This window comes from Vigna unguiculata, chromosome 8, assembly GCF_004118075.2.
Source record: "Vigna unguiculata cultivar IT97K-499-35 chromosome 8, ASM411807v1, whole genome shotgun sequence".
Classification (NCBI taxonomy): Eukaryota; Viridiplantae; Streptophyta; class Magnoliopsida; order Fabales; family Fabaceae; genus Vigna; species Vigna unguiculata.
This window is the reverse complement of record NC_040286.1, coordinates 30224570-30251684: the sequence shown is the minus strand read 5'-3', so window position 1 is coordinate 30251684 and position 27115 is coordinate 30224570. Positions and strand designations below refer to the sequence as shown.

The 27115-nt window shown below is 28.0% G+C and overlaps 2 protein-coding genes across 2 annotated transcripts; one reads left to right on the top strand and one right to left on the bottom strand.

The window, feature by feature from the left end:
• Nucleotides 1-419: 419 nt before the first annotated feature.
• LOC114193794 (pentatricopeptide repeat-containing protein At1g14470) lies at nt 420-2718 on the top strand. The gene has a single exon (XM_028083734.1). It carries the CDS (start codon nt 510-512, stop codon nt 2424-2426), a length of 1917 nt encoding a protein of 638 aa, XP_027939535.1. The 5' UTR covers nt 420-509; the 3' UTR covers nt 2427-2718.
• Nucleotides 2719-12685: 9967 nt separating this feature from the next.
• On the bottom strand, nt 12686-14585 carry LOC114195402 (probable O-methyltransferase 3). Its single transcript, XM_028085860.1, has 2 exons — nt 13799-14585; nt 12686-13167 (listed from the first exon to the last, which is right to left on the bottom strand). Exons 1-2 carry the CDS (start codon nt 14558-14560, stop codon nt 12865-12867), a joined length of 1065 nt encoding a protein of 354 aa, XP_027941661.1. The 5' UTR covers nt 14561-14585; the 3' UTR covers nt 12686-12864.
• Nucleotides 14586-27115: the final 12530 nt, after the last annotated feature.

The following is a 27115-nucleotide window of genomic DNA, read 5'->3' as shown; positions in this document are numbered from 1 at the left end:
AGGACAACAGGTTGAGACGGTCACGAATAACGCCTACCCGTTACCTGACTTGCAAAAAAAATATAAAATTCATTCATACATATCTATTTACTCGTTGGATACCAGTTTAAAAAACTACTCATGAGGTTTCAAAAAAATCTACGAATATCCATGAATATCCCATATCTACAAATATTTAAAAAAGATATAATTTTTTAAATAAAATTATAAAAGACATAAAATATAATATAAATTAAAATTTAATTTTAATTTTAATTAAATTTAACCTAATAAAATTTTAATTTAATTTAATTTAATAAAATATAAATTAAATTTTATTTTTTATAGGATGAACAATGAATACCCAACAAACACGATTAGTATAATACCTCCATATCACCTCCTCCATCCATTCAATAATCTTGTAAAAGTACATGCACTATATCATTGGCAGATAAGAGTCACTTTTTAGTTTCAAACTAATCTCAATGTGACCTCTATCTCACTTCACTCTGCAATTGCATAGTGGCATGTCAACTCTGAACAAGAAAAACATTGCAGGCAAAGTAGCCGATCTTCATCAACTTAGACAGCTCCATGCACAACTCGTCCTCCACTCCCACCACCACCGCAACCACTGGGTGGCGCTTCTCCTTACCGAATGCACGCGCCTCCTTGCACCCTCAAACTACACCTACCACATTTTTCATTTAGCAACATATCCCAATGCTCATGTCTTCACCTGCATGCTCAGATATTACTCCCAAATCTCTGCTACCACAGAAGTTACTTCTTTCTTCAAACACATACGATACTACGACATTAAGCCCGATGCATCGTTTTATCTGGTTTTGATCAAATCTGCAGGAAAGGCCAGCGCGCTACTTCACGCTCATTTACTCAAACTAGGACATTGTCGCGATCATCATGTCCGAAATGCAATTATGGTTACGTATGCTAAGTCTGGACATATTGAGGTTGCCAGGAAACTGTTCGATGAAATGCTCGACAGAACTGTTGCAGATTGGAACGTCATGATCTCTGGATATTGGAATTGCGGGAATGGAGATGAGGCCAGTAGACTTTTTCGCACGATGGGCGAGTCGGAAAGGAATGTTATTACTTGGACCGCCATGGTAACTGGACACGCAAAGATGGGGAATTTAAAGGTTGCAAGGAGATATTTTGAAAAGATGCCAGAAAGAAGTGTGGTATCATGGAATGCAATGCTATCAGGATACACTCGGAGTGGAGCAGCACAAGAGACTGTAAGATTGTTTAATGAGATGCTTAGCTCTGGTAATGAACCAGATGAAACAACTTGGGTGATTGTCCTGTCATCTTGCTCATTACTTGGTGATCCTTGTCTTGCTGAGTCAATTGTCGAAAAGTTAGGCAAAATGAAGTTTCGTTCAAATTATTTTGTCAAGACAGCTCTTCTTGATATGCATGCGAAGTGTGGTAACCTTGAGGAAGCTCAGAAGATTTTTGACCAATTGGGTCTGTGTAAGAATTCTGTCACATGGAATGTCATGATTTGCGCTTATGCAAGAGTGGGTAATTTATCTATGGCAAGAGAACTTTTTAATAAGATGCCAGAAAGGAACACTGTATCATGGAATTCGATGATTGGTGGTTATGCTCAAAATGGCGAGTCACTAAAGGCAATCGAGCTGTTCAAGGAAATGATATGGAGTAAAGATTCAAAACCAGATGAGGTGACTATGGTGATTGTTTTTTCTGCCTGTGGACACCTTGGAAGACTGGGCTTAGGGAATTGGGCTGTCAGTATCCTCAATGAAAATCATATCAAGCTTAGTATCTCTGGATATAATTCTTTGATTTTCATGTACTTAAGATGTGGAGATTTGGAAGATGCAAGAATAGTATTTCAAAAAATGGAAAACAGAGATCTAGTTTCCTATAACACGTTGATTTCCGGGCTAGCAGCACATGGGCATGGAACGGAAAGCATCAAGCTAATGTCAAAAATGAAAGAAGATGGTATTGAACCAGACCGCATAACATATATTGGGGTATTGACTGCATGCAGTCATGCAGGATTATTGGAGGAGGGTTGGGAAGTTTTTGAATCAATCAAAGTTCCTGATGTAGACCACTATGCATGTATGATTGATATGCTAGGTCGAGTAGGTAAATTAGAAGAGGCTATGAAGTTGATTCAAAGAATGCCAATGGAGCCCCATGCTGGCATTTATGGTTCTCTTTTAAATGCTACCAGCATTCACAAGCAAGTTGAACTCGGGGAACTTGCTGCAGATAAATTGTTCAAGGTTGAACCACATAATTCTGGAAATTACGTGTTGCTTTCCAACATATATGCTTTGGCTGGTAGGTGGAAAGATGTTGACAAAGTTAGGGATAACATGAGAAAACAGGGAGTGAAGAAAACAACAGCTAGGAGCTGGGTGGAGCATAGCTCGTAAGTTCATCGTTAGAAAACATACCACATGAATATCATATATTTATAATGTCTAAGAAATCTCAAGGTTAAGTTGAGGAAGGCAGGATATATATGTTGAAGTATAAAGGGAAAGTAGGGAAATTTTAATAATTATTGAAGAATTGAAGAAAATTAGAAAAGTACAAAAACGTTTTATTTATTGTTGTATTAAGTAATATCAGACAGCAATATGTGTTGCATCTATAATTCAAAAAACATTTGATAATGTAAATAGTTTTTATTTTATTGTAATAACTACAAATCTTCTATCAAAATAAATGGTTTTGATTTTGTCATTTAGACTTTCTCTCCTAGTTGTGCTCTTTGAACCTCCCCACTCTTCTGCAACTATCGTGTCTTATGAGCTGAAGATTTATCTTATTGATCAACTCAAATGAATAGTATATAGTGAGTGATGGATCCTATATTTATTGATCTTTTATTAAGTCTTAATGGCAGGGTTTAGTGAATGTACCTTGTGGTAAATGACAAAGTAAAGGTCAGTATTGAGTTATTCATGGTTAAGAAATGTTTTTGTTAAGAGGAAGTATACCAATAAAAGAGACATGTAGTAGGAAAAAAAAATTACTGTTGTATGCAATAGGAGTAAATAGGTAGCATTTGGCATCTTGTCCGGCCTGATAGGATCAATTTTCTCCTCTTGGTTAATCATGTTTACTTCACTAATCTTTATATTACCAATGTATTTACTAAAATCTTGTTTTGATCTTGCAATTAATCTTTGATTGCTTGGTCAACAGAAAAGTCTGAACACTAGCTCAACAATGTGAACATTTAAGTTATACGTGGTCAATTAAGAATTATAAGTAATGCCTTAGTAATGTGAATTAATGAATGAAGCACCATATAAGTTATACATTTGTAGATGAATTAATGAGTGAATAAAGTACAATAGAGTTGTATCACTGCAAGGAAATATCTTATTAACAACCCATTTTTTTAGTCGCTAAAAGTTGTTATTATAGTGAACAATTTAGATACCAATTATAAAATAAAAAATTATTGGTTACTAAAATAATCACTGTTATAAGTAAAAAATTATAATTGGTCTTTAAATTAGTTTATAAATTTAGCTACCAAAGTTTTAATTACCAAAGGAAATGGACCAATAAACATTAGCTACTAAGGTATTTTCTACTAAATGAATTAGTTTATAAATTAGTCTTTAATTAATGATAGTGACTATTTTAGTGATTAATTATAATTTTTTATTAATGATAGTGACTATTTTAGTAACTAACAATTTTTTATTTTGTATGTTGATATCTAAATTGGTCGCTATAGTGACTAACGACTCTTAGCTACTAAAATAGATTGTTAATGAAACATTTTTTTGTGGTGTAAATTTATGTGTAGTGGTTAAATTAACGTATGTGAGTTTTCAAAGGAGGTTATTTCCTTGACCTTGGGATTTTTAGAAGGTAATATTTTGTCAATGATTGGGATGAGGAACCATGACTAAATTTAAGAAAAAAGTTAAATCGTCTTTCATTACAACATATGTATGTGGTGTAGTTAATGGGATGCGCTTCTTGAATGTTCCAATTACAAGTTAAGCTTCAAGAATTCAGGTTTTTTACAATTATAGTGTAATTTCATTATAAAATTACCAAAATGGAATAACTTTTTAAAAAATTTGAACTTGGGCAAGTCATGCCAAGTTGGCTTGATTTCAAAAAGAAGTTGTGTCATGTTGATGCGATTTGCTAAGTCAAGATAACTTTCATGAAAAAATTGAAGTCGTCATAGCTTAAGATGACTTTTTGTGTTTTATTGAATTTGTGTGATATTGTGACGACTTTAGTTTCTTTATGAAATTTTACAAAATGCACCGAAGTCATATGATGTTGTAATGACATCATTACACTCAGTCATATGATGTCATTACACTATAGTTCCTCACACTTGTTACATTACACTCAAATATTTTGGAGCACTCATACAGACATGTTCATACTCGTCTCATTACACTTAGATGTTGAAGGCCACTCATCATGCTCACACTTGTATAATCTTAAAGATAATATCCATGTGCACTCTATAATCTTTTAAAAATTATTTCCGTTACTTATTTATATTATATATCAATATTTACCTTATTTCCTCTATAATCTTTCTTGAACGGTAAAATCTTTACTATAATAAAAATTTCCATAATATATTTCTAATATCCTCCTTGATAATTATCTGAAAGATAATCTTTTAAATAAAATAAATAATAATAAACAATTATATCTCATATAATAAATTTTTAAATAAATATTTTTAAAATAATTACTTATCACTATTTAATATCTAACAATCTCTAAAACTATCTCATAGTATCTAACAATGCTTAAGGGCATCCCATAATACCTAACAATATCTATCCTATTTTAATTATTATAATTTTCTAGGGTCTTACAACTACTTTTTTTTTCTTTGCGTAGTTATGATCAAATGGTACATTATCAATTTGAGCAAATCAAATAGATTTTAGGTTTCAAATTTGATTATTTTTGCCTCTTTTTAATATTTTTATCTTTTTTATGTTTTTTCACATTATAATATTTGATTCTAAATCGAGTGTTTAACTGCATAAATCATTTATTTACTAGGTAATATAAAAATTTATCCTCTTGATTATCTTTAATAATTAATTTTGTTTTATTTGAAAAACTTTTGTTTTCATTAAACGATGTTCATTATCTCTTAATAGTTTGACTCAAGGGCGGCGGAGCTTCTATGAAGCTGGGAGGGGCCTTGCCCCCCCCCAAATATTTTTGATTTTTTTAAAAATTATATATATGTTTTTGAAATTTTTAAGAATTTTGAATTTTTTTTAAATTATAGATAGTGTATTTTAAAAAATGAAGAAAATTAAATTATATTTTTTTTATTTCTTTTATAAAATAAAATATTTAATACTAATAAATAATAAAACATAAAATCAAATATAACAAAGAATACAAATATTTATGTTTAATTATTTTTTTATCTATATTTTTATCTAAAAATATCAAATTGTGACTAAATAATTGAGATTAAATTGAGACTAAAAATAGGGAAAGATCTTGATATTTTTGGAAATAGTAACCAAAAGACTAATTAAACAAAATATTTAATAAGATATTTTTTATTTTCTTTCTCATTGTCTTTTTAGTTTTTCACTCTTATATATTTTTTTTTGAAGAAAAAATAAAGTTATATATATATATATATATATATATATATTCATTATTTTTGCTCTTATTTCTTATTTGTTTCTTTTCTTCTCGAATAACAAGATATAACTCTCTTGTCGTACTTGATAATGAAATATTAGTTTAATAGTTATTAAAATTATTTTTTTAATCTCATGAGTATCTTGTATATTCATTTTTTATTATTATAAAAGTAAAAAATAATGTATTATGTGACTTGACTACCATATATTTCTCTTTTAATAATTATGTCTCTCAATTTTTTATTAGATTATAACAAATTATTTTTTAATATATTTTAAAAAAAAGTATATTGATGAAGAATAAAATAATAAATGTTTTTTTAAAAGTGATACAAGAAAAACTACGTGAAGATGAAAAACAACATAGATTCTACTTCTTCACATATTTTGAAACATTATACTAATGATTCAATTGTTCAGTTACATAAATTATTTTTTGAAAACATTATACTAATGATTCAATCAAAATCAAATAACCATATTACTTTGGCCCCTCCAACATTCTTGATCAAGATCCGCCACAAGTTTGACTGTATATAAAAAGTTTTTTCATATCTCTAAAGTATTTTTCATCTCATCATACTTTTAATTAATTATTTTTTTGTTACGATTTTATTCAATGATGTATTAAATCGTTTATAGGACGCATATTCGGTCATTTTATTTCTTTTTAAGTTTAATTATGCCTTTAGTCCCCATTTTCGACTCCAAATCTCAAATTGGTACATGTATTTTTCGAAATCTCAAAATGGTCCCCTTTTTAGTTTAAAAGTCTCACTTTTGCCCTTTCCGTTAAGTCTAGGCAAACGGCGTTTGTGGTTGTTGAGGTGGATTTCTGTTACTGAAACGTGTCAATTACAGGTAGAATGGTGTGGAAATCTTTATTTATTTAAGCCACCAGCATTAGAAAATGTAGAATCCCTAATTTTGTTGTCATCTTCTCCCTTCTTTTGTGATGAATCCAGCCAGTTGTGTGTCTTGTGGGTCCTGTTCAAGTTCAGATCTTAGAGAAAAGCAGAAGAGCAACGTCAATTTTTGCAATGCACGGTTGTGATTGAAGTGTTGTGGGTATGTGAAGAATGAAGCAAAGGTTGGTGGCAATGTGAAGATTGAAGCAATGGGAATATGTATTAATTCTCAAAAACATGTTCGAAAAAAAGCAATGGGAAACCAACCTCAGTAACTGGAAACTCCACGGTAGGCTTTGATGCCTGCCTCACTGTGATTTCTGTGACAACATCGGTATTTGTGAACTCCCCATCTTTGCTTAATCCATCGTACTTCACCGGAAGCTGCTCCGGATCTATGTATCTGAAAGTGCAAAGAGATAGACACATCAAAACCATAAACCAAACCAAAAAATAACAAAGATAAAGCAAAATTTGAAACTTTATGTCCTCACCTCAAAAGGATTTCCGTTGATTTAGAAGGCCCGGCAAAGACAAACTTACTCTTAGTCCTTACAGTAAGAAAATGGCTTATCATCCTATTCACTGCCAGGTACCACCATGGTATATTAATGAAAACCTGAACCAAAACAAAAACGAGGATTTAAAACAACACACGTTTGAATTTTATTAGCATGTGTATTGTATGCACGCAATCCCAATCTTTGCATTTAATCATTCAAATTCACACTGATATCAAGTCAATAACCTCAGATTGCACGCGTGATGATGATGGAGAACGAGACAGATTGCACTCCACAGCTTCCACCACAGTTTCCCCAAATTCTCCCGAGCTTTCTTTTTTAAAAACCCTAAACCTAATTTCACAATTCTGATTTTTTTGAAAAATAATTATCCCACCTTAAATTATAAAAACCCTAAACCCTAATTTAACATTTTAAATTACCCTAAACCTAATTTAATTACACCTGCCCATTCCGCGTTACTGTTTTCTTGCCAAGTCACTGTTCAATAACTGATCAACCTTGCCATGTCACTGTTCACCAAACGCCGTCAACCCAGACTTAACGGAAAGGGCAAAAGTGAGACTTTTAAACTAAAAAGGGGACCATTTTGAGATTTCAAAAAATACAGGTATCAATTTGAGATTTGGAGTTGAAAATGGGGACCAAAGGCATAATTAAACCTTCTTTTTAATATTTTTATTTGTTGCTTACCAGTGGCAGATTTTGACCAATAATTTTGGGGGAGTCAAAACAATATACTCAAAATTTATTTATTTAATTATTGTCACTAACAAAATGAAAATGAATCCATAATTTAGTATAATTGTAACTACAAAAGAAATCACACATATATAAAGGATTAATATGAACACGTTGAATTGTAACTAAAATTTTCAACTATTTATTTTTCAATGGAAATATGAACATGTTTCAAAAGAATTAATATGAAACCCCTCACCTATAATTCGTTGAACCTTAAGAAACGGTTCCTCTAATTAAACGATAGGATCATTTATATCATGATTCTTGATATATAAAGATATTGAATTTATCTTGTTTTCACGTCACGGATAGTTCTTTTTTTATCACTTTTAAAAAATAAATCTATTCTTTTATTCTTCATTAATATACCTATTTCTTTTTTAAGTTTAAGATTAAAAAATAATTTATCATAATTTAATCAAAAAATAAAAAATTAATAGTTACCAAAAGAGAAATCAATGACAACCAAGTCTCTTAAAGAACGGTTATGAAAAAACACATTATACAATCATTTTTCTCCTATATTCATAGAAGATGAATATAAGGCTCATGTGATTAAAAATAATGTTAACTATTAAACAAATATTTCAATATAAAGTGATACGAGATAATTACATTTTTTTCACGAATGAAAAAGAACAAATATGATAAATGAAAGCAAAAATAATGAATTTGTATCTAACTTTTCTTTTTTCGAAACAAAAAGAAAACATGTGAGAATATGAGATTAGTACAATTTATGGAAAAATCTAAAACTCAATGGGAAAGAAAATAAGAAATATCTTAATAAATATTTTTATTCTTTACATTTGATTTTATTTTTTATTTTTTATTAATATTAAATGTTATGCTTTATAAAAGAATAAAAAGATAACTAATTTAATTTCTATCAATTTCCAATATATGTTACATATAATTTAAAAAGTAAAAAAAATGAAAATACTTATATATATATATATATATAATATAATATAATATAACAAAAATTAAAATTTGTGGGGGACCATGGCCATCCCTACCCCCAATGAAACTATACCGTTGTTTACTTTTGTGATAAAGAATATTGCTTTTGATGTTTTTTATATAATTATTTTTATTTTTTAAGTTATTGATATAATATTATAATCGCAATTATTTGAAGATGTTTCGTTTAATATAATATAATAATTTAATATTATTGTCATCAACTTTATTTACACTATCCAAATTCAAATTCAAAAGATAAAAGATATATGTCAAAATTTGAATTATTATTAGTTTAACTAGTGAGAAACATACTTTACGCATATATGTTTTCACTCTTTTTGTGATAACAAAAGATAATAAAATTGTAATCATAAAAATGTTCCTGTGGAAAACAAATAAGATATGTCAAACACAAGTATTACCTTACCTCAATCCGTAATCTTCTTAGTAGGCTTCCTTTCGACTGCTATACGTCACTTGTGGGTATCTCGGCGTGGACCGATTTGGACCCGAAAGAGGTTACCTACGGAAAAGACTCTTACGCTTAAGTCAACCAAGAACTCTCAAAAAGTTAAATCTTATAATTAAGGGAGTAATGAATGCGTACCTTTAATTGCTGGGGTCCATATGTATTTATAGATTATTAATTATGTCTGACCACGTTATGGGTGGGCCTTAGGCCAGGTCCCTTAGTTCGATTATCGTGGGCCCTTAGGAGCCTTGCTGGTAGTGCTCTGATTTTGTCATCCCGCCTAGTTATCTTAAGTTAGCGGCTTTTTAGGCCGGTTACCCTTCAGTGGCTTAGGTCGGGTACTGTTACTCGTTCATACATGGTGATTACTTATTTGCGTCTTTAGGGGCTATGTAGACGGGTTTTGGGACTATAATCAGGTTAAGCTGGCTAGGTGTGGTACACAAGTCCCCCAGTCTTTGCCGGTATAACTATAGCGGCAAAGAAAAAGAAGTGTGTTTGGCTAGGCCGGCTAGGTGTGGTACAAAAAATAAATATAAATATTTCTTAAAATTTAATTGTGGATAATTTTTATTTATTTAATTTTAAAACATGGTTAACTTAAAAAAAGGTTAAATAAAAAATATTCATTTAAAAGGTAAAATTGAAAATATGGAGATAAAAAAAAGGAAATTTATATAAGAGTATAAATATATATATATATATATATATATATATATATATATATATATATTTTATGTAAATTTTATTAAGTGGTATATTGTAAGTTTTATTGGTATATAAGAAAAGAGATTTGATTAGAATTATAAAGAAAGTAATAAGATATTTCAAATATTTTTAATCTACTTTTTTGAAAAATTTTAACAATATTTTTTTTACTTTATCAATTTTGTTTTATTAATTTTTGCAAAATTAATAAATATTGTGATTATCATGAAATTTATTTATGTTATAATATTTTATATAATTCTTTCATTTTTATATATTCTGATTTAAAATTTATCCAATTATAATTTTTTTAAATATTTGAAATCAAAAAAATGAGAATATATATTTTTTATATTAAATATTTAATAATATTTTTTTATTGTGATTTTTACCTTTTTATAAAAATTAAATTATTGATATTAACACAATAAGAAAATTACTTTATCTCATTGTGACATTAAAATTTTATATTCGTTCAAGATGATAATAAGAATAGAGATGAAATATATATAGTCCATCCATTATAACTTTTGGATGAGCTAGTAATTTTAATTGAAGTTTTTTTTCTGTACTATTTTTTTATAGGCAAATAAATTATATTAAATAGAATATTTGAAATGCTCCAACACATAAAAAAGAAAACAAAGATAGTGAGGCTTTTTGAATGTAAACATCCTAAAGCCTCCATTTTTACGTCTGAACACCTTCCACAGCAGTTAAAAAATATTTATAGTCCATCCATTATCATAACAAAATTCTAATACGTACAAAACAAAGATTTCCCACAAAAGTGAAATTAGTTTTTGGGTTTTTATTGGTAATCCAAACTAGTGACTTCATTGGTGCTAAGGTAAATATATTCTTACATTATTACTCGCAAAACGTCCCTTTAGGTTTTGATATTGTGAAAAATAAGAACGTCTCTTCAATTTTTGATATTGTGAAAAGTAAAAGAATCTATATGCGAGTGCTCATGGTAGTGCTCATGGATTAGATCCAAATAATTGTATCAGATTTTTGATTCAAATCTATTCTTTCAATAAAATTAGTTTTGATTTTTTTAAAATCCAGATCAAAATATTTGAATTAAGATTTAAATTCAATTTAAATATTTGGATCAAGTTGAAAATTCAGAATCCATTTTTTTATAAAAGAAATTTAAATTGAATTTTCTAAAATTTGTGTCCTTAAGGACGTCACGACTCAATCTGTCCAGGTCGTCGCGCCCGCTCGACCCATCAGGGTCGTACAAGTTGTCGGGCATAATTCGTCTAAGTCGTCAAACCGGCCCAGCCCAGCCCATTCGAGTCTTCGAGCACGCTTGGCTCGTTCAAGTCATTGGGCCCGCCCAGTCCGTACGAGTCATCTGGCACAGCCCATCCGAGTCGTCGGGCCAACTCAGCTTGTCCGAGTTGTCGGGCTAACTCAGCCTGTCCAGGTAATCGGGCCCACTCGGCCTACCAAGGTTGTCGGGCCTACCTAGTGCATACAGGTCGTCGAGCACGAATTGTCTGAGTTGTCAGATCAATCTAGCATAGCCCATCCGAGTCTTCGGGCCCGCTTGGCTCGTTTGGGTCATCAGGATCACCCGACTTTTTTAGGTCGTCGACCCCGACTGACTCGTCCGGTTCGTCCGACCCACCTAATTTGTTCGTGTCTTTAGGCTCGCCCAAATTGTTTTGGTTGTGGGTCCGCTCGGCCCTTTAGGGCCATTGGTCTGCCCGATTCGTACAGGTCGTCGAGTAAGGTCCATCCGAGTGTAAATTTAGCCTAGTCTATCTTAACCTTTAGCCTAACCCAACTAAAATTTTAAATTGAAAATTTGGATTTGATATTTTGGATGATCCATATTTTAAAATCTTGATTTAGAGAATGAATATCCAATTCATAAAATATATAAGATGTATATTAGATTGAAATCCAGATCCATTCAAATAAATTCTAAATGGATTGAATTTTTAATTAAATGAATTTTAAATGGGTTGAATCAGAATAAAAATGGATCGGATAAGAAAAATTAGAGTTTTTGTCCGCCCTATATATGTAACATGTTTTAAGCGTATGTCCATTGTTTTTAACACGTCCATCCTCCTATTTCTATTATATTTTTGATGTGTTGTTTCAAATATGAGTGGCAAAAAGAGCTAGCAATGATGCCATTTTGTCTTTTGCCGTGTTTTAATACCACTTTCCAAATATAATAAAATTTCAAATCTAGATAATAAGTTTAGTTGAACTTGAAGTAAATAAATGGGTTAAATATGTTTTTGTCCTTCAAGTTTAAGTAAAATTTAGAATTAGTCATTCTTTAAAATTTTTTACCAATTTAGTCCTTCATCTTAAAAGATGTGTGAATTTAGTCTTTTTAACCAAATTTTGTTAAGTTTACACCATTTAACACATTTTTATTTCAATGTTAATTCAAATATTATCATAAAATGTGTTTCAAATGTCAAATAAAGTTAACAAATTTTGTAAGAAGGATTAAATCCACGCATTTCTAAAAATGAATGACTAAATTGGTATAAATTTCGAAGAGGAACTAATTCCAAAATTCACTAAAACTTAAGGGACCAAACACATATTTAACCCTAAATAATTTTAAAGAATTACTTATTTAATAAATGTACACGTGTTTTTTTAAAAAAGTATAGAGTAACATAGCTTTTGAAATTAATATATTTGAAAAACATGTGAAGCATTAAAAATTTGTTTATTTTTATTTTAAAATACAAATAGTGACTAAAATATAAATACTGACAATCTGACTGATTCATTTATTGTTACATACCTAAACATTCAAGAAACAGAACATTTATAGCCTAATATTGTAGATACGAAAGAGAGAGAGATGGCCACCTATTGTTCAGTAACTATGGGTAGATCTGAATGAGAGACCTTGAGCCCAAAACGGGAGTTATGTCGTAGTTTTTGAAACCAGCAGAAGAAAACAACTTAACCCATTCCTTCTGGTTTCTCTCCTTTCCCTTGACCAACACCATCATCAACATGTCAAAGAAGAATTGTGTTTTAACTGATTCTTCATCTTTCATTTCATTATCCATCACCATGTCTATGATTATCACCTTCCCTTCTTTCCCTTTCTTCCATATAGCTTCCTTGCATTTCTTCAATATCTTCACACACTCCTCGTCGCTCCAGTCATGTAATATCCACTGTTTTCTCATTCAAACTAACACTCATCAGAACAATAGTCAAAAAGAATTAAGCTGCTTACAATTATCGCCTCATGTAATATAATTAATCTCAATATATAACAATTAATCCCCAAAAAGGCAAATTTAATAGATCTAAAACCGGTTTTACCAGCATGAACATGTTACACGTAAATTAGTCATATGCTACTGCTTAGGTCCTTAATAACTGCGGAAACTAGCTACTAGGGGCCACTTGTTCAAAAACAGATGACCAAGTTGAATCTACACACCTAACATTAACTTAATGAGCTGCATTTATTAATTGGAACAAAAAGTCTCCCGATCATGACTGTACCAATCTACATCCAAAGAGAGAATTCAGCCAAAAAAGTGTTACTATTTATAATTTCATATATTATGTCAATATCCATAGTGATCTTAAACCCTTTGGTCTGCTTTGATATTAATAGTTAGAATACACTACTAGTGCTAGCTTAGTTCCGATAATCATTATTGATTATTTCATTTTCTTTGACGATGATGATATTGTTCTTTCTTTTCCATTTGATCAATTCGGTGTTTTAATTCTCCGAGGTTTAACATCATGTCAGGTATATGAAAAAAAAAGCTAATAAATGTAAGATTCTACCTTCAACAAAATGGCATCAGTTGGAGGAATTTCCTCAAACATGTCCCCTCCAACATATTTAAGGTTTTCACTTTCTTGCAAGCCAGAAACAACATGTGGAAGATCAAATACAATGCATTCCAACTGAGGGAAGGATTCAGCAATGGCCTTTCCCATGGTTCCTGTACCTCCCCCAACATCAACCAATGATTCCAATCCCATGAACACCTCTTTGCATTTCTCAATCACCACCCTAGTGATTAGTTGAGCATCACTTGCCATGCCATCATTGAATAAGATGTTAATTCTGGGATCACTTCCAGCATACTCCCAAAGCAACTTCCCATGTGCCAGTTCAAAGGGTGTAAGATTACCATTTTTGAACCAATTAGAAAAGTGATGCCATGGAGTTGTTAAAACTGGATCAAGCATGGCCTGCAAGAAAGGTGTCACACTCATTGGATTGCTCTTAAGCAGAAGTAAAGAGGCATCAGTGAGTGCATAGGTGACTTCTTGCTCATTCTCAGTGTGATTGTGTTGAGAGAAGAAGCCAGAATGAACCATGATTCGCATCAAGCGAGGGATGAAGTGAGTTTTGGAAGAGTGAATTGGGAGTGAAGAAATGAGGGTTGAGAGTGAAATGGGTTGGGCATGGCTGTGTATGATGTCTGCTATGCCTAACTCAACAACACACTTAAGGGACATGGAATTTATGAAGCTAAAAATATGATTCCATACGTGTGCATGAGCTCGCAGTAGTTTCGCAGCATCAAGGGATTCCATAATGTGCTGCCTAAACTACTCTTTCGATTTGGAGTATGGAACTTAACACTGTTTGGATTTATTTATAAGCAACGGAATATGGAAACAAGAAGACACTTTATTATAGTATATACCCTAAATTATCATGTTAAAGCTTTTGAATTAATACATTGGCATTGGTGCAAAGTTAGCCACGACGACAGTTACGAAAAAGAGTTGGTTAAAAAGACATATGACACAGACGTTGTATGTGTGTTATGACAACGGTTTTAAAGTCAACTGTGTTTATTGCTCTTTGGAATGTGGTTGGTGGTCACTTTCATATGAGGTAGACAGGATTGTTAGGTAGCAAACTACTGCACATAATTAGGAGAAATGCAGGGTACTTTATTAATATGGAGGGCTTATATATAAGTCTTTTATAACTGAATGTAAATAAATATTCACATCTATCAAGTCTAAGAACATGGAGGAACTAACTAAGTCAAGTCCCTGAAATGGACTTTTGACCATCCTATTAGTCACCCGATCATAATCTGAGTTAGTGACAGTGAAATGGACTTTCTCTTATTCAAAATAATCTCACTTTTCACTCACTTTCCCTTCTTTTTCACCCCTCAAATCTATCGTTTATATTGTGTTCTTTTTGAGAAGATGAATTTGAAAAGAATATGTTAATGGATTCGGATAAATTTGGAGGATGAATTTATGTTATTTCTTCCAAAAGATTTAGAAGTGAATGTAAATAAATTTGAGTGTGACTGGATTTGGAGATGAAATTTATATTTTGAGAGATTTAACTAATATGACACATTAAATTTTTTTTTAATAGATGAAAATGAAAAATTACTACATTGCCTTTACCGTTAAAATTAATATAAAATGATTTTTAGATTGGTTAAAATTAAATTTGGGACAAGATAATCATAAAAGTGTTGAAAAAAATTATAATTGAAATATCTAGCTTTTTCTCCACATGGAATTAACATTTCATGCATAGAGAATATGATAAAAATTCGAAAAATACCCTTAAATCCTCACTCATCATCAGCGGGATGCAAATGGACGGATAATTTCGCAAATTCGCTATAAAAAAACACATAAACAAATGATGATTACATAACACACATGCATGGAGATTGAATTAATTTAGTATATCAAAGTGTTGGGTAGAGAGAGGAATAAAAAAATTATACAATTTGCACAATAAAATAACAATAATAAGGTTGATAGAGTAAAGTTTGGCTATCCTTACAATAATTGTTTGGACCATGTGTGGATGAAAACATTTGTCAATGACGACGGTATCAATATCCCTTGAAAAAACCTTAGTGAAAAGATCCTTTTCTATATTGTGCATTTAGTGTTGATACAATTATTGTGAATTATATTTCCTTTGAATTCATAAGAAAAAAAGATAAGGTTATTAATACCTCTTTATTACTGTGTTATATATATATTATTATGAATGAATTTGTGTTACATATAATGAGAAATTCGAGTAATACATAAGAAAAATACCTACAAATATTTTATCTTAATATTTTGAGTAAATATTTTTATCTTAATGTCTTGAGTAAATATTTTATTTTAATGTTTTGGGTTGGAGGTGGAATAATAATCACTTATATTTTTTATGGCTTGTTATTATTGAATCTTCTCTTTTAAAAGTCTCGTTAGTGATTTCAAAGGCCGTGTCCTATAAGACAACGCTATGTTGCTATGTTGATTGACAAATAGAATTTGTGAAAAAAAAATGTAGTTGAATCCTCAAAAACTTTGAGAAAATTCACGCCTTACATAGTACTAAATAGGAAAATTATTTTTTGACTATTTAATTTTGACAACTTTTTTTTAATAATATGATGTATATTTTTTAAGTGATTTTTCATTTTTTTCATTTTCTGATTTTCAATATTTCAAAATCACTTAAAATATGACACCTCATGTTGTAAGAGAAAGTTGTTAAAATTTAGTAGTCAAAATATCATGTGATTGTAGATGCACACATTAGACTTCTATTTTTTAGTTTCTTTTAGTTTATATTTTTACTTTATTTTATATTTGTATTTAATTTGTAAAATAATTTTAGGGTAACGAACTTTTAATATTCTCACCAATTTTTGTTAAACAAATATTACTTCCTAAAAATAATTATTACACAAATTTTGAAGATGATTTAATCACTATAAGGAAATATTTTGTTAACAACCAATTTTACTGACAAAAAATTTAGTCACTATAGTCAATTTAGATATCAACTTACAAAATAAAAATTTATTGATTATTAAAATAATCACTATTATGAATAAAAAATTATAATTAGTTATTAAATTGGTCAGTAATTAATTAGATATCGTAATTTAAAAACTAATTCTTTTGATAGCGAAAACCTTTGTAAATAATGTTTAGTGACCAACTCCCTTTGGTAGCTAAAACTTTGATAGCTAAATTTTACCAATTTAGAGACCAATTATAATTTTTTATTCATAATAGTAATTATTTTAGTAATCAGTATTTTTTTTTATTTTTGTAAATTGATATATAAATTGGTCACTATTTTTGTCACTAAAATTGGTGTTTAATGAAACATTTTCTTTTAGCGAATTAATATTTTTTTTTTGTAAGTCATCACTTAAGCACCATTAAATATATGTTTAAGTGGTTAATTTCCACTTAAGCAAAAGTATATATCAATTTAAATGTGATAAGTTGAATCATTTGTTTCACAATATATTATTGTTTCAAATATTTTCTCTCTTGGTCATGCTAAAGCAAAATGACGATAATTGAACAAATTTCTATGACGAGGCACTCAAAGTTTTTTACTTACGCAAAATCTTACATTCATTTAGACAATGATAAATTCATAATTTTTTTTACAAAGTATTCTTGATTCAAACACAGGTATTTTCACTTAAGCAAATATTGTAACACTGATGCCACTTATAATGACAATAATATCACCTTAAGCAAACAAGAATTTCTTAATGACTTAAAGCAAAGATTTCTATGTTTAAGGGACTTTTTTTTTTTATGACTTTAGCAATGCACTAAAAGTAACACAAATCATCACTCATTCTTGTTGCATATTCTTTTCACATATATTGTGATAACATTTTTTGACTTTGATAAGTGTAATAATTTGTTTCTCATGCCTGTGTGGAAACCCTTTATTTACATTTGTGTCATGCATTTTGTGTCTATTTCATAAAAAAATTAGGTTTAATCATTTTATTTTGGAAATAGAACTGATTATGTTTTTTTTTTGTAGAAAAGTGAAAGTTTGAGGAAGATTGAAGGAAGTTTTCACGAACCCTCTCGCTTAACTAGAAGAAGTTCTCTTCCATCTAAAATAATCGCCAACTCGTCTGACAAGTCTCCTATTCGCCCAATGACACATCAACTCACTCTTCTAGTGAGAGAAATATTCACTCAACAAATATATAAAGTTTATTCTGACATGAAAATAATCTCTCACCCAATGAGAGGTTAGACTCACCCAACGATAAGCTACTCTTTAATAAATGTTTAAAAGTCGAGTTTTAGATAAAAAGAGAGAGCTTTTGGAGAGGAGAATGAGAACCAGAAACCAATGGCAAGCAGAAGTGCAAGGAGAGCTCTAAAACCACTTCCATCTTCATTCTCACCATTCTTTTTTGTCATTTTTTATGCTCCTCCTTTGTAGACATAACTAAGTTCTCTATTAATTGGGGTTAGATGTAATGTATATCAGCTTGATGTAGTTTTCTCTTTGCAATATAAATTTCTTTCACGACTCTTGTGTGTTTTTTTCTTATTGTTCATGTGCTCGATTAATTATCTATTCTATTATTATGATGTATTTAAACATTGGAAAATGCTCTTAGATAATGATCGAACAACTTAAAGGTTTGATTCTAGATAAAGATTTAAAATTTTGTCATTCTAAACACTTATTCTTAATACAAATCTTGAGTAAAAATAATTAAATGATTAATATTTTTACATTGAAGTTTAGAACTTATCTTTAGAAAATTAGAACTAATGAAGTTATGTGTGAATGTTTGGATTATGTTAGAATATATATAACAATATATAAAGGGAATTCCCCATTTTGTGTTCACATTTCAAAATATCAATTTTACCCTTTAAATATAATAATTTATTAAATTTTTAAAAATTAACCGTTACTTTTACAAGCTTTTTGTAAAATATGTTATCTTTGCTTCTCCTCTTTTTCTTTATTCATCAATGATTATTTTTTATCTGTTTTGATATATTATTCACTTTATTTTTAATAAATATAATTTTAGTTTATATATTAACTTAATAACATTACAATATTATCACATACTAATATAATATCACGCATATTAATATCGTGCATGTGTTTATGCTATTATATATATATATATATATATATATATATATATATATATATATCGCTTAAAGTCATTACATTTAATTGAGTTCATGATCCAACTCCGGTAAACCTTTGTCTCGATCAATTAACAAAAGTTTAATTTAATAGTTTTCATTGCTACATTTAGATGAAACAATATTTATATTTGTAGTCTGGATTAGTAAACATACGCTTTTATTAAATTCATGCAAATCTTTTAAGAAATGATATCTGAACTTTTCAAATTATTATTTAAAATAAAAAAAGTCTAAATAGTAACCAATTTAAAAAAAATAATGAATCACTATTGTAACTAATTTAAATAATAATATATAAACTATAAATTATAGATATCTAAAATAATCTCTATTATGAATAAAAATTATAATTTTATTCTGAATTGGTCTTTTTAAGTTAAATATACAAATTTTGGTTATCAAAGAAATTAAAATCTAAAATGATACTAATTAATTAGAAATAGAATTTAAAAACTAATTTATTTATTGGGTAAAACTTTTATAGTTAATATTATAAACCAATTCTCAAATAAATTATAATATTTTATTTATAATAGATTATAATTTTTAATTTATAAATTAATATTTAAATTAATAAATCGGTAATTATTTTTTTATCTCTTGATATTTAAAGATTTTCTTGGTAAACTTACCAATAAATCAGCACACTTCTGTGTTTAAACTTACTAATTAATTATAAAACAAATGTTGAAATTTGGTTGGGATATGAAAGCTAAATTCGATCTCATTGAAGTTCATAACTGTTTGTGGAGTAAAGGTCAACAAGATGGTTAAGTTTTTGTTTTCCTATTTATATTTGATCCACAAAGTAGTTGGTAAGTCTGTTCTCATATTTATATTTCACAATTTGCGAACAGTATCAGTAAACTTTTCCTCCCAGCTGGAATCATAAAAGTGCTGAACCTTTCGATCATTTTTCATCTTTTAGGTACGGGGTGATGGGTCCATTTATATTTATTATATATACAAAGAGATTGTATCCCGAAAACGAAAGTAAATGTTTATCCGTAAATTATATTAATATATTTATTATATTTTTATTTTGTGAATTAATATATATATATATATATATATTCAAGGAAGTATTTAAATATTTTTATATGCAACAAAGTTGTCAAGTGTTCTAATAAATGTTACACTGATATTTTTTATTAAAAATAATTTTTTAATATATTATATTATTATATATTATTGATCAATATTTTTTTAATCATAACTTTAATTATCACTAAATTTTAATATAAGTATTAGTATAACAATTATATAATAATAAATTTGGTCATAATTAAAAAATATCAAATTTATTATTTGAATAAATGATATTAATTAATTTATTCTTATATGAAAAAATAGAATAATGATATATTATTTTTAAATACTTTTTTATTTGTAAAAGTATTTATATTAACTAGTTTTAACGTTAAAAAAATCATGGATTAACAAAAAATATATATATATATATATATATATATATATATATATTAATGTTATATATTAAAAGATTATTTTATAATAAAAATATCAGTATAACATATGTACAAATGATATATTGAATCAATATTGTTCTATGATGAGAAATAATAAAAACTAAATTAAATAAAAAAAATATATAAATATTAAATAGAGATTAAGACAATGACATTTGATACTAATGTCATGTCACGTGATACTAAAAGTTACATGCGTCAACCCATAAACTTAACACATAGCAACACAAAATTTTTCAAAAGAAAAATTAAGAATCGAAAAAATTAATAAATAAAGAAATCACATATTCTGACATGTAGTTAATGCAATTAATAATTTTGTTTAAAAAGAATTAATTAAAATACTTTTTTAAAATTAGGACGTAATTAACTTTTTTTTTAAAAGATGAATCAAATTTTAAACTTTCAATCAAAATAGATATCAAGCTAGTAATTAAGCCTCACAATTTTTCATAAAGTGTATAATAGATTTAAATGTTTTTTTATGCAAAAAAGTTATAAAAAACCATACAAAGACTTAAATAAAATATTATTACTGAAGGTTAAAAATCATATATTCATAACATGGACAACAGAAATATTGGATCGATTTTGATTAAAATTATGCATTCTAAATACCAAGGAAACAGAAATTAAGAAAAAAAATAATATCTTATGAGTTTTGAGAAATTTTCTCCTCAAAAGAAGGTCCTACACGTGTATCTACAGCGAGACCAAACCTTTTTGTTCTATTAACTCTTGACCCGTGAAAAGCTTAAATCTCAGTCATGACAAAGATTAATTCTTAAAATTACTCCTTTTTCTTTCTCAAAAATAGAGTCAACGTGTATATCCTCTTGTATGTTTTTAGGAGTCTTATAGTGAGTTTTAATCTAATCACAAGAAAATAAAAAAGCTCACCCACGTAATATTTTTTTTTCTTTTTCTTTTAAAACCTCTTTCTAAGTTTGTTGCTTTTAGTAACAAATCAAATATTTTTATTAATCATATTAATAAAGGCTTAATAATTTTATTCAAATTTTTAAAATAAAAAACTAAGGATCTTTTTAAAAAATTAAATAAAATTAAAGGACAAAATTAAATATTAAGCCTATTAATAAAAATATTTATTTGCCGACTAATCTACTAACCAAGTCTTACCAATCAATTTATAGATTTCCAGATTTCATATTAATTATACTTTTGGTGTTAACAAAAAGTATAATAATATTTCACTTAAGAAAAATATTAATTAATTAAAATTAAATTCTTTAATTTAATCAATGATATTTTTTCATCTAACATATAAGAACATTCGTTAGTGTGATCCTGTATGTTTATTACTAAATCAGTAATAAATTAACTAGTTAATTTATTAATCATTTAGCAACATTCTTTATCAATCGCATAATATGAAATATATTTATACTTTAGAGCTATTAGAAGATTAATATAATATTTCCCTTCATCTTTACTACTTTGTATTAGCTATAGAATATGGTATAACTCTTAAATTCCAATAAGTTAACTCCTTTCTTCTTTTATTCATAATATCCTGGCTAAGATCATTATTTATATAAAGCTCAAAATCATTACGAAGAGTTAATGAATTATTTCTTGATTAATCATTAATCTCACGAGAATTTAATCATACCTAAGAATCATTTAATTAACATCACAAAGTGTTAGCGTTATATGTATGATATATCAAAGTATAATAAATAACTTGGTAATTTCTATGATAATATCTCAAGTATAAGGAAAATATATATTTCTTCAAAAGAATTTTCCAATTGACAATTCAAAGGTAATATTAACTAATAGAAATTATTCTCAATTCAATGGTCATATCTCTATATGTACCATTTATATGTGTAATTTCAAAAAATGAAATCTTTTAAGCTTTATCTTATAAGGATCACTACACATATTATTGATATATCCATATTAATGATGTTCTATCCTCAATACGATCAAGAACAATTTAAATTAAAATTATATAAAACTTATTAGTATAATTATTGATTTGGTCCTCTATTTTTTTTTTGAGTTTGTTTAATTTGGTCCCCGAGTTTTTTAAAGATTCAATTTGGTACTCTTATTCTTATTTTTTTTAAGTGGATCAGTTTAGTACCTATCTGTTATCTTCCAGTTAACGTTATTTGTATATTGGTGAGCTGTCATTATGCAATAAATTTTACAACTAATCTTAATATCATATTAAATACACTTGATCAAGAAAACATTAATAGAGAGACTAAAATGATGTTGACTACACCCAACAAACAAACAAACCTAATTAACAACTTAACCTAGCCCAGGTTTCTATTGCACAGTGACAAGTCACCCTGAAATATAACAGGAAGTACTAAATTAAACCACTCTTAAAAAATAAAGGTACCAAATTGAACCTTCCAAAAATTTGGGAACCAAATTGAATCAACTCAAAAAATTGAGGACAAAATCAATAATTATACCAAACTTATTTCTCACTATTATAATTTCTATTATAATAATAAATCTTTAATTTTAATCAAAGATATTATCATAGAAATTCAATAAATATGACAATGAAATAATCATAAACACAATTTTATTATTACTAAAATAACCTATTTGATCTAAGCATACCCAAATCCAACAATTACATTCTCTAGATTTGATCTACATTATTCATATATATTTATTTTCATTTTTAAGTCTTTCAATTTTTCTCTCTATTAAATCATATAATAATTTTACTCAAATTATATTACACGATTTCATGCTTAATAAATTCAAATCCTAATAGAGAAATTAGCTATTTTATTCGAGAAATTTGAACTCCATATAATCAAAATAATTTTATGAACAAACTTAAGGATATCAGTATTAATTAACTATCAATCTGGATTAAATATTTATTGTTATCAAAACTGCATTTTATTTCTTGATTTATGCAACATCATTGTATCTTATTATTCTAAAGTTCTAAATTATTTTCGTTTTCTTAAGACTACAAAACAATTTTATTCTCTTATTTGTCATTTACAATGTAATATAAAATCGTAAAAAGATCATCTACAGCTATCAAAATAATAACCAATATTACAAAGATACGACAAAATCCCATATAATCTCCACAAAGTTCGTTTGACGCAAATCTCATCTCTGGGCTAACTTCTTGCTATCCCATATATTCCTTGGGGGCTTCACCATACACTCCAAACAGTTTTTCTGTATTTCGATTTTTTTTTTTAATTTTCACTTTGCTTTTTACTTAAAAGTTTTTTTTTTCTTTCTCTAACTGACACATCCTCTAATTTTTTTTAACAGAAATCGTCATCCGGTGATATGTTATTTTATTTTATAAATATCTTCATCTGATATGTTATTTTGTTTTAAGTTTTCACTCTAAAAATTTGTTTAAATTTGTATTTATTTAAGTTCACATTTTATCTAAATTTGCATTTTGAAAAGGAAAAATTTTCTAATAAATAATTCTGTAACTTTATTTTTAAAAGTTTACATAACACATCTTATTATATATATATATATATAATATCAAAATATGTTATAAAAAAGTTTAATCGAAGGATAAAGTAAAAATTAAAAACAAAAATTTAAGATGCAAAAAAAGTGTTTGAAGGTGCGGGCTCCCTTTTTCCTTTATAGTTTGGCCCAAATCCTAATTCTTCTTTTCCATGATTAAACATTGGGGCTTCTCCCTGCACTACCGACCTTTCTTATATCCTTCCAATAATTACATTTTTGTCCTTCATTAATTTGACTTACCAACCTTGATGGTTGAAAGCAATGAAATTAAATTTACTCCATTGCTACCGATTCTTTTCTTTTTATTTTTGTGAGTGCTGCACACCCAACTTTTCTCCCGTTATGTTTTCTTCGGTCTTTGTTTCCTCCCAATATTTGTGGTGCTCTGTACTCCTTGTGGTCCTTGTGTCTTTGTGCTTCAAGCTCCCACCAGTGGTTCTAGTGATCCCTCATTCAAGCTACTTCTTCCATCCGTGCTTCAAGCTCTATAACTAGTGGTCCTATTTCATCAAAGTTCTTCAAAGCTCTTCTCTTCCAAGTTAGTATTTATATTCCCATTGTAATCAGATTCATATTGTAATCTTGTTTCTTGTCATTATAATCACTGGAGTGTTGTTTGTTATCACTAATATACATTAAAATTTATTTTTGTTACCATTGCGGATGTCGACATTTGCTTCGAAAAATTGTGTTGTGGATGTCGACATCTGTTTCTTATATTTATTTGTTTTTTTGGTATTACGGATGTCAACATCCGCTTTAGAAAATTGTGCTGCGGATGTCGACATCCGTTTTGTAATCTTTTTTTGTTTTTTTTTTGTATTACGAATGTCAATATCTGCTTCAAAAAATTGTGTTGTGGATGTCGACATCCGTTTCGTAATTTTTTTTGTTTTTTTTTGTATTACGGATGTTGACATCCGCTTTAGAAAATTGTGTTGCAGATGTCGACATTTGTTTCGTAATTTTTTTTGTTTTTTTTATTACGAATGTCGACATCTGTTTCGTAACTTTTATTTTTTTTTATACAAATATTCAACATAAATTACAGTGTTGAAATTCAAGATTATGCAGAATTTGGTTCTCTTTCTTTTATATGATATTCAAAAGAATCGTGATAATTGAAATATTATAAAATATTTATATCAGTAACATCTTTATAATATTATTTTTATAAAAAAAATATTACTAAAAAAATTTAGTAATAATTTGAAAATGTTTCTCTATTTCAAAATATTACTAAAAATTTGTAATTACATTATAAAAAATATTCTAAAAATAAAATTATTAAAAGGATTTATTAACATTTCTTAAAATGTTATATTTTCATTAACTAAATATTACTAAAAGTATATAATATTTTTATAAATATATGTCGATTAATATGGAAAGATGTCTGTCACTAAAAGACATTAATAACACACAAGTATAAAGAATATATGATATAGTGTTATTAAAGCGTAATAGGAACATATTTTATAATTTTGTGATATATTTTATTATTACTAATAAAGATATATGTAGCGGTGACATTTGTCAATTCTTTTAAAAACTGTACATCTTTTTCACCTGTTACATGTGGTCTACAGTCTATTTGAAATTAGAGAAACATGATTATCTTAAAGAATGGAAAATTTGTGCTGAGAATGACATAACTGAGGGTTTGTACCCGGATAATAAATAAAGAGAAAAAAAAAAAACTCCTAAAGAGGTTAGATAGACCTTTTCTCACAATCGAAATATAGCGATGAATAGCGAATCAAGAGTAAAATTTGAAACCAAAAGAATTCGGACTCCTAGTCATAATTTATTTTGAAAAATTACAAAAAAATTGAAAAAAATAAGATAAGATCTACAAAATCATATTTTTGGTCCGGAAATCTATTACGCCAAGGAATGTGTTAACACTTTACGATGTCGGTCCTAAGACGGTATCTTAAATTAGATATGTAAAAATTATGTGGTTTTCAAAATATTTAATTTTTTCAAAGAATGATAAAACATGGATAAAACATAAAAAAAATATTTTTTATTTTTGGGTCTGCATACAAGGATGAATGTATCTCGTTCCATATATTTTCATCCATAATGGAAAATTAGAGAGATCACATAGTTCTAAATGAATCTTTATAAATGAATCTTTATTGAGAAATTATTTAATTTTTATTTGGTGAATCCGACAAGGAATGACCTACCATGCTCCTACGTATTTCCATTATTCTAGTTAGCCGTAATAGAAAACTAGGGATCACGTAGCTCGTAAATAACCTTTTATACATGATTGCTTTGATATTTTTATAATTTTGAAAAACTTTTTTATGTTTATTTATTTATTTATTTTGTGTTATTGAAAATGAGTGTCACGTGACATGAATAGTGAGACAGACACAAAACAATAAACAAAGAAAACTATTTTATGTTTTATTGTTAGTTCTTTATATTTTTTTTTTAAAAAAAAATAATGAAAAAACGAGTGTCATACGACATGAGTAGCTGGACATACATTAAACAAATGAGAAAAAACTACTTTTTTATAAATTTTAAATTAGGGTATCGTGAATAGTAAAACTAATGTCTCTGAAGAGAAGGCCAATATTAGGTGTAAAAGAAAACTTGTATAATAGTAAAACAAAATATAATGAAAAATTGTGAATGCATAAATCAGAAGAAAAAATACTAACAATGACATACTTTCTAAATCTTTCAATTCCTCTTATTCTCTATCAATCTCACCTTTTCATTCCTTACATTATAACTACCTTTATTCATCTCCTTTTTTATTTTGCCTCCTATAATTTTTGTTTTTCTTCCAATCAAAAGAGATAGGAGGGAGGTGTGTTAGTGTGAGTGGTAATGAAAAAGAAAGAGAGAAGTCTAGAGAATATTTTCTTCTTTTTCTTTTCTTCATCACATGACTCTTTGTGTATTCACACATTGCAATATCAATGCAATCCTAATCTTAGTTTTTATAAACAATATAAGGAAGGAATGAGTAATGATAGCAGTATCAAATCACAACAAATCAGAGAACATATCAATCATCATCATCATCAATCATTAAAAGATATATTACTTACTTCTAATTATTAGAATCATACCACTCTTTATTAGGAACATAGGATAGAAGAGCATAGAGCAACTGTGAATATATGTT